Raw genomic sequence first — 17,354 nt, 5'->3', positions numbered from 1 at the left:
TTGTAGGTATCCTGTTGTTGACTGGGGCACAAGGTCGGACTTACACACCTTTCCACCTGTGAGACCCTTCCGTTTTGCATTTGGCTTGTCTGCCATCATTCCCTGGCCCTGTGTGGATTCCAAGTCCTGTGACGCCTTGCTGTTAGAACGCTCCCTCAAGCTGTAAATGATAAAGGACTCAGGTAATGTACTTTCTCGGAAACTCCTAAAGCAAGAAATCATCTGTGATCTGAAGGGAAGAGCTTTTATGAGTCTTTATGGGCGCGTTTCAGGCATCTGGTCAGGCAGTTGTGTTACTGTTTTTGGTGCACTAGTTTGGAAAGCTGTGTGTGGCTGGGGCTGGCTTCTAGCAGACAAGGAGCTGACGGTCCTGGGTGAGACAAGGTGCCTTGGCCGAGGCTTTCTGGGTCCCATGCTGGCTGCCTCCACACAGCTGGAGCACATGATGAGCGTGGACCAGACAGGCCAGGCGGAGAGCACACTGCATCCTGGGAGCCGCGATCATTTGCCCTCTTAGCGCCGCGGCATTGGAGGAAGGTAGATGTGGGTCACTAAAGGTCCCTTCATCCTCTCTGTTCCCTTTCTTCTGGTGAACCAGGCTTGTCTGCCCTCTTGCTGGAAATATCTTTGTAAATAAACAGAAACTTTTCCACTTGACTTGTTTTAGATCCAGCGTCATAGTTTTGAATTTGGAAACGTGCTACCTATTTTGACTGGTCTCTATGGCAACCAAGTGACCATGCTTATATTTGGCTGGGATTACCATAGTTCAAGATCACTTGGTAGGGATGGTGGACAAGAAGCATTGAACATAATCTTTTTGGTTCTTTGTAAGAAAATCAGCCACAAGAAAGAGAAACTCCTGGGGTGTAGAAGAGTGGGGCTGAGCCTGGCACAAGGCCCATGTGGTTCATTGAGGAAGTTGAAAACCAGAGACATGATGGGAGCAGAACGTGGCAGGTCCTGAGAGTCATCTGTGGCACGGTGTGGGTGGCAGCCAGGTCTTCCGTCTTAACCCAGGGTTTTCCCCACTCAGCAGGCTCTGTGCTGTGATTTGCATGCAGGCCTTGTTCCTGAAAGGCTTTAATGTGCCTTCCGTGAACTGCACAAAATAAGGCTGAGGTAGACCGAACAAAGAAAATGGTGGAATAGAAAAAATACTGTTACGGAACCAGGCTGTGACTCAGGTGGAAAAACCAAGCAGCACTCAGAGATCTTGGTGGATTGGAGATTTATTTAACATCGGCGGGCTCAGAGGAGACTGTTTCTCCAAAGATCTGAGCTACGAATGAAGGGGGGGAAGGGTAATTTATAGTCGTCAGCTTCCATATCTGTGGGTGTTTTCGTGTGTGCGACAAACAGGACAAGAAGAACCTGGAAGAGGGGTCTCTAAGTCAGAGACCAGAGCTTGTTTTAGTCTCATCGGCCATCTTGTGGTGTAAGACTTTATTCATTTCTCCAACATTACCCACTTTGATGCCTTAAAAAAAACTTTCACTAGGCATCACCTTTCAGTTTTACAGGTTGGTACTCTTGGAAAGCTAAGATACGGGCTGTAGTTTGGCAAGCAACAGTGTTTTCAATAAAATGTACCAGGGTATTTAGTATACAGGGGCCGATGGTCGCAAGGAAAATTATAGAAAGAAGGGGCCCTGCCAGCGAAGGGAGCCAGGATGCCCAGTCTGTGAGATCCCATCCTCTCCATTGACTGATGTTTTCCTGTTGTCTACGTTGAATTCTTTCCTTGAGTTCCTTAACCTTAGTCCTGACTCTTCCTGATCGGTTTACAAAATAGCAACATTCCTCCCCCAGAAATATGCAAGTCCCTCCTTTTTCTGAAGTGAAGAGGTCAAGGGCTTGCCTATTTTGGAGGAACACTGCTGCCAGGGAGTTGATTTGGCTTGGTTAGGTTACCAGGGAGTCTGCCATCTGTTCCGTGGCCAGTTTGTTGGTGCCGTCTCTATTAGCCCAACAGCAAGCAGCAAGATCAGGGCGATGACACCAGTAAGGGGCAAGGGCTGGCAGAGTTGCATCCGAACCCCTGGGCTCAGTCCACACATTGATTCCTCAAGCTTCTGCCATGTGCAGGCCAGCCAGCTTCCGGGGTGTGGCCGGAGCAGGGGTGGAGGTCTCAGGGGCCAGTGTCTTTTTGAGGGTCAGTTTAAGCGGTTGACTGGATCTTGATCACTGCCAGGTTGAGGGTTCCTCTGAGTTGGCCTTCTTAACTCTGGGCTTCTCAGCCCCTGCTCTGATGACCCGGAGGAGAGCCTCTTGGTACCGGCGGATCTGGACTGACATCTGGAGAGTGCCTGTGCCTGGCCAAGGGTGCAATCTGGTCACTGGTCCTTGTCAGGGAGGGTTCTCTGGGTCCAGGAGGGGAGGAGAGACAGACGGGGGAGGAGTTTCAAGCTCAGGGGCAGTGGGGAGGGAGCCCGGTGAGTCATAAGGTGGCGGAAAGAGGGGATCTTCCTCTGGGTTTCTTGCAAACACTAGGGGAGCGGTGGGTTGCTTCTTTGGCTTCTTGGGTGAGCCTCCACATAAAGTGGCTAAAACCTTTGCCTGGCTCTGTTTGCTAATGATGAATCACACCCAAGGCAGGGGATTTTGGGCAATTTCAAGCCAGGAGTCAATGTATGGAAATTGATCAGGGTGGCCTGGGTTCCCAGTGACTATTAGCCAAACCCACAGTACTATTTGAGTATCTAATGTCCCTTCTAGGAGCCATCCTACATTGAATAGGGGCCATTCTAGTTCACAAAAGATCCTTAACTTCCTGGGTGTCATTTTCACCCTGTAATCGTCTGAAAATCCCTTTTTAAAATTTTTGAGTATGACCTCTAAAATCGTAGGCTTACTCTGTTTTGATCCCATTATTAATTCCTTTCTTGTGTTTGGTGTCGCAAAGACAGACAAAGGGAGGGTATCCCCTCAGATGAGAGGACCAATCAGATACTCCTCTGGTCGCGTTCCCGAGGGAAACTTTAGGTGAGGTTTGGCCTTAGCAGACTCAGCTTTGTGACTTGTGGTTGGAATCTGACCCGATACCACCTTAGACCTTATACTCTTACCATGACACAGGAGAGCCCATTCAGACTCTGTAAATTTTTGGGGACTTTAAGGGTGCCCGTCCGTGGAGCTACAGACTCGAATTCGACTGGCAAGCCTGGCTGAGCTGCACATTTCAACACACACACACCAGAGGTTATTATATTTCCTTCCACAGTATTCCTACCTGTGAGACTTCTGAAGTCTCGGGGAGTGATCAGGTCCCCCTTCCACTCTTGCGAGTGGGCCAGACTAGATTGGGCTCCAGTCTTACCAGTTCTGACGTCGGGTCCAGGTCCTCACCTGCCAAGTCTCCTTGAGTCCGGTGGGAGTGGCGGAGCAGGGGCCGGCCCGAGGCAACCGAGAAGGAGTCTGCCGAAATTCAGGCAAGGTGGGCCCTCTCCCTTGTGATCCTTCATTCCATCACTGCCTCGCTGTTCTCCCAAGCCAGTGGCAACAATAGACCAACGCAATTGGGTTTCCCAGTCAGGGAACCAAGTATGTTTCGCAACCAGACTGGAACGCTGGTGGAAAAACCAAGCAGCACTTGGAGAACTTGGTGGATTGGAGATTTATTTAACACCGACGGGCTCAGAGGAGACCGTTTCTCCAAAGATCTGAGCGCTGAATGCAAGTGGGAAGGGTAATTTATAGTTGTCATCTTCCATATCTGTGGTGGGTTTTTGCACCTGGCAAACAGGGCAAGAAGAACCCGGAAGTGTAGGCTGGCGTCGGGGCTGCAGAAGGGCAGGGAGAAGATGAAGGAGGTGTGGCTCAGGCCCAGCATTGCTCCACAGGCCCACGCGGCCCCTGTCAGCTGGAGGCACACCCTGTGGCTCAGCAGGAGTGGGTAGCCAAGGGGTTTGCAGATGGCTGCGTAGCAGTCATAGGCTGTGGCCACCAGGAGACAGCACTCCGTGGCCCTGAGGAAGAGGAAGAAGAACATGTGGAGAGTGCAGCCCATGTGGGGCACGTGGCGCTGGCCTGTGAGGAGGCGGTGGGGCAGCAGGGGCAGGGTGACCGATGTGGTGCTAATCTCCAGGGCTGACAGCACGCGCAGGAAGCAGTACATGGGGGACTGCAGGTGGCGTCGGCCGACACCACGACTACTATGAATAGGTCGTTGGCCACAGTGAGCAGGTAGACGCCCAGGAAGAGGAAGAAGAGCCAGCCCTGCAGGTGGGCCAGGTGGGAGAAGCCCACGGGGATGAACTTGGCCACCAGGGAGGCGTTCGTGCCCGTCCTGCTCACAGCCCAGGGCAGGGGCAGCCACGGAATCGTGACGTGGACACAGGTGGCCTCTGGATGCCCGTTCTCCCAGTGTCCCTGGCCTTTGGGGCAGCACTCCCTTGCCCACGTCAGCCTTGCTCCCTTGGGAGGGCTCAGTGCTGCCAGCCTGGATGGCTAAACTCACCTCTGCAGGTGCCTGCGTTTGGTGGGACCCACGTGGTCCTGCCTCAGCTTCCCCGGGGCTGAGTGCTGAGCCTGCCACCCGGCCCTTCCTCCTGTTTCGTGGGGCTTGAGGGCAGGCGTCCTCCTCCTCAAAGCCAGAATTTGTTCTGTCGGGACCTTCCCCTGTGTTCTTCTCCCACTTGGGTCCTTCTCTTTCTTTTTCTTTCCTTCTTTCACTTGGTTTCTCTTTCCTTTCCTCTCAGTGTGTATCGTCTCTGACCCAATTTTCACCTCTTCTAGAAATTTTTCCAGCTCCACTCACCTCCTCTTTCTCTCTCTCTTATTTTTTCTTTATCATTTTGCCTTTAAACAAATTTCATGCTTTGCAAGGAGAGGAAGGGAATTTGAGAGGCCATCTCCTTCAAACTCCTGGAGACAGGTAAATGGCTATCCCAACAAGTGAGGGGCTCCCTAGTTTAAAAAGGTGCCCAGGAAGGAGATAAGAAGGTCTTCTTGGTTGTTTATTTCTGCATTTGACAGCCTCTAAAACTCACCCCGTTATACCATAGCACATCCTCAGGTCCCTAAGCCACACACATAAAGTCCACAAACTCACACACTAACATTAAATTTCTAAATACAGCACAGAAAAATAAATAGCCCAATATTTTCACGCTCTAGGTGCATCTAAGGTCAAAAATAAATCATGTTTACACAATGCAAGTATCACTACAAATAACAATGAAAGTGAAAACACATTTAACATAAAAATATAAACGCCAGAGATAGTCAAACAGATGCATAAATCCAAAGAAGTGCAAGAAGATAACCACATTCAAGATCGAATATTAAAAATGCAAGTTCACACGCTGTTATTCTGCAGGTATGGAGTCCTTGGCTCATTCCACCTTACTGGCCTCCAGGAGACATTATCTAAATGTTGTCTTTCTATTTGGAGAAATAGGCAGTGATAAAGGCAGATGGTATTTGATGACTTATTTCCTTCTTTCTTCGCACTGTGGATCCCTCAGTGCTGTCTTTTAAGAGTCTCTGAGGACCTGAGTCTCCAAGCATTTGACTTTCCAATGGGTAGAACTCTTCACATAAACAATTAAATCTGTTGTTTTGGAGTCTGTCTCTTAGATCGGGAAGAGTAGAGTGTGGCCTGTCCAGAACATTTCAGAGATATTCTGGTTCAACCAGAGATATTTTCTTCTCCATGATTTTCTTCTTTCTGTTACTATAGATGTCCTAATACACTTATGAAAATAATGCATTTCTATCAATCTTGTTTCTATAGCTATAATTCAGTAATCAACTCATTTGATAACCCAGTCAGAGTCCCTTATATATTTCAGTCATTGTAGAGAGCACTAAGAATGTAAAAGAGAAATAAACACTTTTGACCTTAGTGAGCTGATAAATGCCATTTTCTTGGAAAACCATCCCTAATTTTTCTTGTTTTTCTCTTTTAATTTATTATACAAGAACATTATTTACACTATTATTTCAGTATATTGTTTGGTTTGTTCTATATTCTTACACATTTTCAGAGATATGATAAAGCGTGTGTGTCAGATAAGATGTTTTCAAGACATGTAACAATCATTACATAAGCACCAAACTCAAACTGGCTTAGACAATCAGTTCATTTATTGGCTCATGTAACTAGAAGTTCAAAGTTTACTTATACCAGATCCCCTACTTAGTTTTCTTCCAAATCCATAGTATCTGCCCCCTTTATTCGGTTTGTCTAAAGTGATAAAAATATCAGTTGCTCCAAAGGATGAAAATGTATTTGCCTTTCACTTGAACGTCTGAAGTGTTGTATTCAGAGCGGTGTGGTTTCTCTGACTCGACAAGTGCTCAGGGATCCAGTTTCCTTTCTGTCCATTAGTCTTCTGTCCCTGGTGCGTGGCCCTCTAAGGAGGGTGGTGGCATGCATGCCCCAAGGAGCAGAGTGGAAAATACTCCACGTGGACACATGCCCACGTGAATGCTCTCTCAGTGAGACCCATGTAGTATTCTTTGCAAAGATGTTTAACTTGAGTATAATTATAAGGAAACAATCAGACTGTGACCCAGACTGTGGCACCTTCTATAAGACAGCTGACATGTGCTTCAAAAGTACCAATGTCTGTAAAGGACAAGACAAAGGCCCAGGGGATGCTCTTCTAAATTGAAGACTAAAAAACATGACCATAAAATATAATTCAGGATCCTTGTTGGATCGTGGGTAACAAAACAACAACAACAACAACAACAACAACAACAACAACAACAACAACACCCCACAACAAAATAGCTTCAAAAGACTTTGGAACAACTGTGAAAATTGAATGCGGATTTTATATTGTCGTATCAATGTTAAATTCCCTCAGTGTGATACTTAACCATAGCGACGTATTTAAGGGCAAAGTGTCATGCTTACTCAAGCTTTGAGCGGCTCGTCCAAACGGGCGAATGCATGTGTGTGTGTAGGCCGTCACTTGCTCCACGGATTTCCGTCCCTTTCCCCCTGCCCCCCTGCTCTTATCCGACGAGGATGTGCGCACTGTTCTGCTGGTTTGGTTTTGGAGAATGTGCTACTGTGATTGCAGGCAATCAGACACCCCTGTTGCTTAGTAGGGACGATTTACTGTCAGTCACAGGGACTCTGCAGTGGGCGCAGGTGACCCACCGTCTTCCCCAAGCTGACTTGACATCCCACACAGTTGTCTACACTTTCCTCCTTTCTTTCCCTGTTTCCTTTGCTCCCTGTCTTTCCAACTGAGAGTTGTCTGTGTGATGTAACCTGTGTGATTTAACACGGTCCTTGGATGCCAGTGTCTCGTGGACACCCACACAGAAGAAAACAGAGCTCTGTATCAAGTATATATTTTTTCAATGGCTCTACTACTATTATTAATTACATACATAGATTGTATTATGGCTTTTCTACAGCCTTAGAAGACTTGGAAACTTAATCTATATTTGCTTCTTGTGTTTCCTGTGCTTTTTGCTTTATGAACATTGATACTTATTATTTGGCACATAAATATTTATCTTTGCTATATCTTTGTTGTAAATTTTATCTACTAGCGTTATGAATGCCATTTAATATTTTTCTGCCGTTTACTATTTTTTATATATATGAAGTAACGTCATCTGACAATGGAAGCGATTCCTGTGATTTTTGTTATTTCATGTGCCTAGTGTACATTTGAACATTTAAAAATTTCCAGTCTTGATGAATCACTTTGTTTTAGATCTGTCTCTTTTAAACAGAACTGACATTTGTTTAGTGATCCCATCTAAAATCTTTTTCCTCCAATGCGTGAGTGCAGCCCATTTATACCTATTTATGTAACATACATTTGATCTTAGTTGTGTTATTATTTTATGTTATAGTTTCTGCTTTTATAGACTAAAATGCTACAATCTTTTTAAACCATTTAGTTTTCATTTTGATATATAAATGTGTACATACAGATCTTTGACACATAAAGGCAAACACGCACCCATTCACAAACATCTTTATTTTTTTCTTTTTAAAATTTTTTTTCAACGTTTTTATTTATTTTTGGGACAGAGAGAAACAGAGCATGAACGGGGGAGGGGCAGAGAGAGAGGGAGACACACAATTGGAAACAGGCTCCAGGCTCTGAGCCATCAGCCCAGAGCCCGACGCGGGGCTCGAACTCACGGACCACGAGATCGTGACCTGGCTGAAGTCGGACGCTCAACCGACTGCGCCACCCAGGCGCCCCTCCACAAACATCTTTAAATGCTGTGTTTTCATTTCCTTCTACTTTTTGATGACTCCTCCCTTCTCCAAGCCTTCCGCTAAGGAAGCTGTCTTTGTAGCTGAAGCAATTCCCGTGAGCAGTCTTGAATCCTTTTACTTATCTTCTCTGCTCTCTCACACTGCACAAATGTTTTGGTATTTTTTTAAACAAAAATATGAAGTTGTTATATATACTTTTTGTATTTCGATTTTCTTCCTTGGCAACACCCTGTAGGAATCTTTTGGAGTCCCTTGGACTATTGTGTATGTATGTATGTATTTATCTGTTTTGTATGATTTCATTTCCCTATTGATCATTCACTGTGATTGGTCATTACCAGTTATAAATAATGCTTCAGCAAATATCCTTATACATACTGATTTTTATGTGTGAACATATATATTTAAAACGTTTATTTATTTATTTTGAGAGAGAGAAATGGGAGAGAGAATATTTCGTTGACTCCACACCCAGTGTGGAGGTTGACACCGGACTCAATCTTAAGACTGTCAGATTGTCACTGTGAGATCATCACCTGAGCAGAAACCACGAGTCAAATGCTTAACCAACTGAATCATCACCCAGGTGCCCCAAAGAATATGTGTATTTTTTTTTAGCTTAAGTAGATATTTATATACTTTTTCAAAGTGGTGACGATTTACATTTTCTTTTTTTAAAAATCGTTCTCTATTTTATTTATTATTTATTTACTTATTTATTTTTATTTTAAATTTTTAAAAATTTACATCCAAATTAGCATATAGTGAGACAATGATTTCAGGAGGAGATTCCTTAATGCCCCTTACCCATTTAGCCCATCCCCCCTCCCACAAACCCTCCAGCAACCCTCAGTTTGTTCTCCATATTTATGAGTCTCTACCGTTTTGTCTCCCTGTTTTTATATTATTTTTGTTTCCCTTCCCTTATGTTCATCTGTTTTGTCTCTTAAAGTCCTCATATGAGTGAAGTCATATGATTTTTGTCTTTCTCTGACTGACTAATTTCACTTAGCATAATACCCTCCAGTTCCATGCATGTGGTTGCAAATGGCAAGATTTCATTCTTTTTGATTGCCGAGTAATACTCCATTTGTGTGTGTGTGTGTGTGTGTGTGTGTGTGTGTGTGTGTGAGATACTACATTTTCTTTATCCATTCATCCATTGAGGGACATTTGGATTCTTTTCATACTTTGGCTATTGTTGATAGTGCTGCTATGAATATGAGGGTGCATGTGTCCCTTTGAAACAGCACCTGTATAAATACCTACTAGTGCAATTGCTGGGTCGTAGGGTAGTTAAATACCTACTAGTACAATTGCTTGGATAAATACCTACTAGTGCAATTGCTGGGTCATAGGGTAGTTCTATTTTTAGTTTTTTGAGGAACCTCCATACTGTTTTCCAGAGTGGCTGCACCAGCTTGCATTGCCACCAACAATGCAAAAGAGATCCTCTTTCTCCTCATCCTCACCAACATCTGTTGTGGCCTGAGTTGTTAATGTTAGCCATTCTGACACGTGTGAGGTGGTATCTCAGTGTGGTTTTGATTTGTATTTCCCTGATGAGTGATGTTGAGCATTTTTTCCTGTGTCAGTTGGCCATCTGGATGTCTTCCTTGGAGAAGTGTCTGTCTATTCATGTCTTTTGCCCATTTCTTCACTGGATTATTTGTTTTTTCAGTGTTGAGTTTGGTACGTTCTTTATAGACTTTGGATACTAACCCTTTATCTGATATGTCATTTGCAAATATCTTCTCCCATTCTGTCGGTTGCCTTTTAGTTTTGTTGATTGTTTCCTTCACTGTGCAGAAGCTTTTTATTTTGATGAGGTCCCAGTAGTTCATTTTTGCTTTTGTTTCCCTTGCCTCCAGAGACGTGTTGAGTAAGAAATTGCTGCGGGCAAGATCAAAGAGGTTTTTGCCTGCTTTCTCCTCAAGGATTTTGATGGCTTCCTGTCTTACATTGAGGCGTTGCATCCATTTTGAGTTTATTTTTGTGTCTGGTGTAAGAAAGTGGTCCAAGTTCATTCTTTTTCATGGCTCTGTCCAGTTTTCCCAGCACCACTTGCTGAAGAGACTGTCTTTATTCCATTGGATAGTCTTTCCTGCTTTGTCAAAGATTAGTTGGCCATACGTTTGTGGGTCCATTTCTGGGTTCTCTATTCTATTCCATTGATCTGAATGTCTGTTCTTGAGCCAGTACCATACTGTCTTGATGGTTACTGTGAAAATTTGACCTCCTCCTGGTCGGTTTGGATGCCTTTCATTTCTTTGTGTTGTCTGATTGCAGAGGCTAAGACTTCCAATACTATGTTGAGTAACAGTGGCAAGAGTGGACATCCCTGTCTTGTCCCTGACCTTAGGGGGAAAACTCTCAGTTTTTCCCCATTGAGGATGATATTAGCATTGGGTCATTCATATATGGCTTTTATGATCTCGGGGTATGATCCTTCTATCCCTACTTTCTTGAGGGTTTTTATCAAGAAAGGGTGCTGTATTTTGTGAAATGCTTTCTCTGCATCTATTGAGGGGACCATATCATTCTTGTCCTTTCTTTTATTAATGTGATGAATCCTGTTAATTGTTTTGCGGATATTGAACCAGCCCTGCATCCCAGGTATAAATCCCACTTGGTCGTGGTGAATAATGCTTTTAATGTATTGTTAGATCCAGTTGGTTAGTAACTTGTTGAGGATTCTTACATCCATGTTCATCAGTGAAATTGGTCTGTAGTTCTCCTTTTTAGTGGGGTCTCTGTCTGGTTTTGGAATCAAGATAATCCTGGCTTCACAGAAAGAGTTTGGAAGTTTTCCTTCCATTTCTGTTTTTTGGAACAGTTTCAAGAGAATAGGTGTTAACTCTTAAACGTTTGGTAGAATTTCCCTGGAAAGCCATCTGCCCTGGACTCTTGTTTTTTGAGAGACTTTTGATAACTAATTAGATTTCCTTACTGGTTATGGGTCTGTTCAAATTTTCTATTTCTTTCTGTTTCAGGTTTGGTAGCATGTATGTTTCTAGGAATTTGTCCATTTCTTCCAGATTGCCCATTTTATTGGCATGTAATTGCTCATAATATTCTCTTATTATTGTTTTTATTTCTGTTGTGTTGGTTTTGATCTCTCCTCTTTCATTCTTGATTTTATTTATTTGGGTCCTTTCCTTTTTCTTCTTGATCAAACTGGCTAGTGGTTTATCAATTTTGTTAATTCTTTCAAAGAACCAGCTTCTGGTTTCATTGATCTGTTCTATGGTTTTTTGTTTTTGTTTTTGTTTTGGCTTTGGTTTCGATAGCATTAATTTCTGCTCTAATCTTTATTATTTCCTGTCTTCTGCTGGTTTTGGGTTTTATTTGCTGTTCTTTTTCCAGCTCCTTAAGGCGTAAGATTAGGTTGTGTATCTGAGATCTTTCTTCCTTCTTTAGGAAGGCTTGGATTGCTATATACTTCCCTCTTATGACGGCCTTTGCTCTGTCCCGGAGTGTTGGGTTGGGTGGTATCATTTTCATTTACTTCCATGTACTTTTTCATTTCCTCTTTAACTGCTTGGTCAGCCCATTCATTTTTTAGTAGGATATTCTTCAGTCTCCAAGTATTTGTTACCTTTCCAAATTTTTTCTTGTGGTCAATTTCGAGTTTCATAGCATAGTGGTCTGAAAATATGCACGGTATGATCTCAATCTTTTTGTACTTACTTAGGGCTGATTTGTGTCCCAGTACGTGGTCTATTCTGGAGAACGTTCCATGTGCACTGGAGAAAAATGTATATTCTGCTGCTTTAGGATGAAATGTTCTGAATACATCTGTGAAGTCCATCTGGTCCAGTGTGTCATTCAGAGCCATTGTTTCCTTGTTGATTTTTTGATTAGATGATCTGTCCATTGCTGTGAGTGGGGTGTTGAAGTCTCCTAATATTATGCTATTACTATCGATGATTTTCTTTATGTTTGTGATTAATTGATTTATATATTTGGGGCTTTCACATTTGGTGCATAAATGTTTATAATTGTTAGGTCTTCTTGGTGGATAGATCCCTTGATTATGATATAATGCCCTCCTGCATCTCTTGATACAGTCTTTATTTTAAAGTCTAGATTATCTGATATAAGTATGGCTACTCTGGCTTTCTTTTATTGACTATTAGCATGATAGATGTTTCTCCATCCCCTTACTCTCAATCTGAAGGTGTCTTTAGGTCTGAAGTGGGTCTCTTGTAAACAGCATATAGATGGGTCTTGTTTTCTTATCCATTCTGTTACCCTGTGTCTTTTGATTGGAGCATTGTGTCCATTTACATTTAGATTGAGTACTGAAAGATAAGAATTTATTGCCATTATGATGCTTGTAGAGTTGGAGTTTATGGTGGTGTTCTCTGGTCATTCGAATGTTTTGTTGCTTTTGGTGTGTGTGTGTGTGTGTGTGTGTGTGTGTGTGTGTGTGTATTTATCTTTTCTCCCCTCAGAAATCCCCCTTAAAATTTTTTTTCTTTTTATAAAAAAAAATTTATGTTTATTTATTTTTGAGAGAGACAGAGACAGAATGTGAGTGGGTTGGGGCAGAGAGAGAGGGAGACACAGAAGCAGAAGCAGGCTCCAGGTTCTGAGCTGTCAGCACAGAGCCCGATGTGGGGCTTGAACCCACAAGTCGTGAGATCATGACCTGAGCCCAAGTTGGACGCTCAGCTGACTGAGCCACCCAGGCACCTCACCCCCTTAAAATTTCTTGCAGGGCTGGTTTAGTTGTCACAAACTCCTTTAATTTTGTTCGGGAAACTTTTTATCTCTCCTTCTGTTTTGAATGACAGCCTTGGTGGATAAAGAATTCTTGGCTGCATATTTTTCTGATTCAACACATTGAATATATCCTGCCACTCCTTTCTGGCCTGCCAAGTTTCTGTGGATAGGTCTGCTGCAAACCTGATCTGTCTTCCCTTGTAGGTAGGGACTTTTTTTTTCCCTTGCTGCTTTCATGATTCTCTCCTTGCCTGAGTATTTTGTGAATTTGACTATGATATTCCTTATTGATGGTTGGTTTTTGTTGAATCTAATGGGGGTCCTCTGTGCTTCCTGGATTTTAATTTCTGTGTTTTTACCAGTTTAGGAAAGTTTTCTGCTATGATTTTCTCCCATAACCCTTCTACCCCTATTTCTCTCTCTTCCTCTTCTGGGACCCCTATGATTCCGATGTTGTTCCTTTTTAATGAGTCACTGATTTCTCTAATTCTCAATTCGTGCTCTTTTGACGTAATCTCCCTCTTTTTTTCTGCTTCATTATTCTCTATAAGTTTGTCCTCTATATCACTGATTCTCTCTTCTGCCTCATCCATCCTTGCCGCCGCTGTATCCATCCATGATTGCAGGTCACTTATAGCATTTTAAAATTTCATTTTGACTATTTTTTTACTTCTTTTATCTCCTTAGAAAGGGATTCTAATCTATTTTTGACTCCAGCTAGTATTCTTATTATCGTGATTCTAAATTCTGGTTCAGACATCTTGCTTGTATTTGTGTTGGTTAAATCCCTGGCTGTCGTTTCTTCGTGCTCTTTCTTATGGGGTGAATTCCTTCGTTTTGTCATTTTGAAGGGAGAAAAGGAATTCATGAGGTATAAAAATTGTAATTAAAAATTAAAATTAAAAGAAAATTAAAATTAAAAATTAACTCCCCCCCCCCCCCCGACACACACATCGAGTAGATGGTGTTAGATCCTAGGTGTGTTTTGGTCTGGGTGTTAAAAGTGGTTTGACAGATTAGAGAAAAAAAAAAAAGGAAATCGTTTGAGAATTTGTGAAAATGAATACACTGAAGTAGACTAAAATGAGTAATGGGGGTAAAACAGCCTTTGAAAAATATACACAAAATTAAAGAATATAGTGGAAAAAAATTAAAAACATTTTTAATAAGAATTAAGAATAAATATGAATTTTTTCATTTTTTATATGTAAGAAAAAAGAAAAGAAATGAAAAAGAAACAAGATAAAAAAGAAAAGAAAAAAGAAATCATTTGAAAATTTGAAAAAGTGAATACACTGTAGTAGAGTAAAATAAAATGATGGGACTAGATAGAATTTGAAAAAAAATACATAAAAGCAAAAAAATAGAGTAATAAAAATTAAATAAAATATTTTGAAAAGATATTGAAAGTGAAAATGAAGTTTTTCTCTTTCTGCATTCAAGAAAAAGAAAAGAAATGAAAATGAAAAAAAAGAAAAAAAGGAAATTATTTGAAAATTTGAAAGGTGAGTACACCGAAGTAGACTAAAATAAAATGATGGAATTAAAGTATAATTTGAAAAAATTTACACAAAAGTGAAAAATATAGTAATAAAAATTGAAGATAGATATTTTAATAAAAATTGAAAATATAAATGAATTTTTTCTCTTTCTGTATTCAAGAAAAAGAAAAGAATTGTAAAAGGGAAAAAGGAAAAAGAAAAAAGAAAAAAGAAAAAAAAATGAATAGATGAACCTGCTCTCAGATTGATGTATGACTGAAATTGCTTCCTTTTCCCCTAGAAGTCAGAGTATGTAACTCTTCATAGTCCAGAAATTAAGCTGACAGTGAGACTTGTGTTCTTGAAGAGTGAAGTTGGCCCAGTCGGGCAGGGCTCAGTGTAACAGCTCTGCTCTCCACTAGATGGCACTGTTAGCCTACTGGGGTGGATTGTTGTAGTGCTTGTTGGTGCATATGCGCATGCGTGTGAGCGGTGAAAACGGTGCCACCCAGCTACCCAGTCTGTTCTCCCAGATCAGCAATCGCATACTTGTCTGCTGTCTTCAGCTCTTGTCACTCCCTGCTTTTTCCTTCTCGTGACCAGGCTCCAGGCAGTACTTCTCTCCCAAGTTTTGTCTCAGATGTGGCTGTTTTCCCTGGCCCCTTACTTCTGAAGGAGTTTGGCTTTGACCCATTCTGACCCTCTGTGGGAGGGTCTCACCAAGCAATGGCTGAATGAGCAATGGCCGAATGTCAGCTGCACCCAGGAACGCCTGCTGGACCCTGCTGTTCCCGGTGCCCCAAGACTGTGGCCAGGTGCCAGTCCACCCCAGAAAAAGTTCGCGAGACAGTGTAGCAGCAGCATTTCAGGGATTATGGAAAATCACAACACACATCAGGCACCAGGCTTCACCCTTAACTACCTTGACCCAGCACCAGTGAATGTGGCTGCCTTCTAGGGTCTGCTGGGACCAGGTCGCTTCAACAGTCTCTACCAAATGTCCTTCCAGCAGTGGAACTGCTTTTCCCTGTGTGGCCTGAGAACCTCCTGGACCCCACTCTGTTCCTGGGGATTCACCCTTCCCACTAGAGCCCCACCAGGTATCGAGCTGCAGAGTTGCAGCCTTTGCACTCCCCTTGTTTACGGTCTTAATGGAATATAAATCCTCTCCTTTCTGCTCTGTCCCTTTTTAGTTTAGTCCCTGCCGCTGTTTCCAATTTTCCCCCTTCTCTCTAGCTGCTTTTGGGGAGGGGTGCTATTCCTGTATTCTCCCCCCCTCCCCAGTCTCCATCCTCTCTCTGCCTGCGAAAGGGGTTCCCTACCTTTCACGGCTTCTTGCTCCCCACCTTCAGCTCTCCGCGCTGCGTACCTGCTGAATTCTGTGGTTCAGGTTGTGCAGATTGTTGTGTTAATCCTCCAATCAGTTTTCTAGGAGTGTAGGATGGTTCAGTGTTGGTCTGGATGTATTTCATGGATGCAAGACACACAAAAACTTCCATGCTGTTCCGCCATCTTGGCTCCTCCCCAATAGTTCTCTATTTTAAAATAGTCCTTTTTAAAAATTGTTCTTTTTGGGGCGCCTGGGTGGCGCAGTCAGTTAAGCGTCCGGCTTCAGCCAGGTCACGATCTCGCGGTCCGTGAGTTCGAGCCCCGCGTCGGGCTCTGGGCTGATGGCTCGGAGCCTGGAGCCTGTTTCCGATTCTGTCTCCCTCTCTCTCTGCCCCTCCCCCGTTCATGCTCTGTCTCTCTCTGTCCCAAAAATAAATAAAAACGTTAAAAATTGTTCTTTTTTAATAGTTCTTTTTTAAATAGTTTCTATTTTTTAAAAATAGTTCTGTAGAATTTTGAGATATAGTTGACCCATAAAAATTATATGTATTTAAGGGATATAAGTTCATGATTTCATATACGTGTAAATTATGAAATAATCACCCAAATCAAGCTAATTAATATATCCTTTACCTCACAGAATTAGCATCTTTTCTTTGTTGCCATAAGAATACTTAACATCTGCTCTCTCCCCGGTATCTCACTGCTGCGTCAGTGCAGTTAGGCATCAGCAAATTAATGAGAGGAGAGAAGAGGCCCCTGCTCTTGGGCACCCGCAGGAACTTACTCCAGCTCCAGACACACCGTAAACACTTTCATCTAATGGAAGATAAGCTGTGAAATCGGATTTCTGAACCACAAGACACTTGTGAAAAACTGCATTCCATGCCAGGCCTGAAATGTTCCAAAGCTCAGTTCGCTATCAGCATCCCAGGTGGTGCAATTAATAAAGAACTAGCATGGGGCCACTGGCACAAACAAGGCAGCTCCTTAGAACCTGAACTTCCTATTTGTTCCATTCCTTGGGTAGATAACGCCTGTTAATTACTCTGGAGTATTTTCTTTTAGAAATTATTTTGGCAAGGAGAGAGGGAAGATGGCGGCGTAGGAGGACGCTGGGCTCACCGCGCATCCTGCTGATCACTTAGATTCCACCTACACCTGCCTAAATAACCCAGAAAACCGCCAGAGGATTAGCAGAACGGAGTCTCCGGAGCCAAGCGCAGACGAGAGGCCCACGGAAGAGGGGCCCCTCCTGAAGTGGATCACCTAAGGAGAAGCGAGCTAAGCCTGCCCCTCCTGCCCCCGTGCACGTTGCCTACCTACCCCAGCTAATACGCCAGATCCCCAGCATCACAAGCCTGGTAGTGTGCAAGTAGCCCAGACGGGCCACGCCACCCCACAGTGAATCCCGCCCCTAGGAGAGGGGAAGAGAAGGCACGCACCAGTCTGACTGTGGCCCCAGCGGTGGGCTGGGGGCAGACATCAGGTCGGACTGCGTCCCCGCCCACCAACTCCAGTTATACACCACAGCACAGGGGAAGTGCCCTGCAGGTCCTCACCACTCCAGGGACTATCCAAAATGACCAAGTGGAAGAATTCCCCTCAGAAGA

At 43.2% G+C, this 17,354-nt stretch overlaps 1 protein-coding gene across 1 annotated transcript in view; it reads right to left on the bottom strand.

Moving 5' to 3' along the window:
• The window catches only part of LOC121018397 (olfactory receptor 10C1), a 30,847-nt gene that overhangs the window by 9,162 nt on the left and 4,331 nt on the right, over positions 1 to 17,354 (bottom strand). Inside the window, 2 exon segments of the mRNA XM_040457130.1 lie at positions 3,735 to 4,131; positions 4,134 to 4,288. Coding sequence (XP_040313064.1) covers positions 3,735 to 4,131; positions 4,134 to 4,288 — 552 coding nt within the window.

The sequence above is a fragment of the Herpailurus yagouaroundi genome, unplaced genomic scaffold (assembly GCF_014898765.1).
Source record: "Herpailurus yagouaroundi ecotype Mexico unplaced genomic scaffold, PumYag 219, whole genome shotgun sequence".
NCBI lineage: Eukaryota > Metazoa > Chordata > Mammalia > Carnivora > Felidae > Herpailurus > Herpailurus yagouaroundi.
Note: the sequence above shows the minus strand (reverse complement) of the source record. Positions and strands in the feature narration are given on the sequence as shown.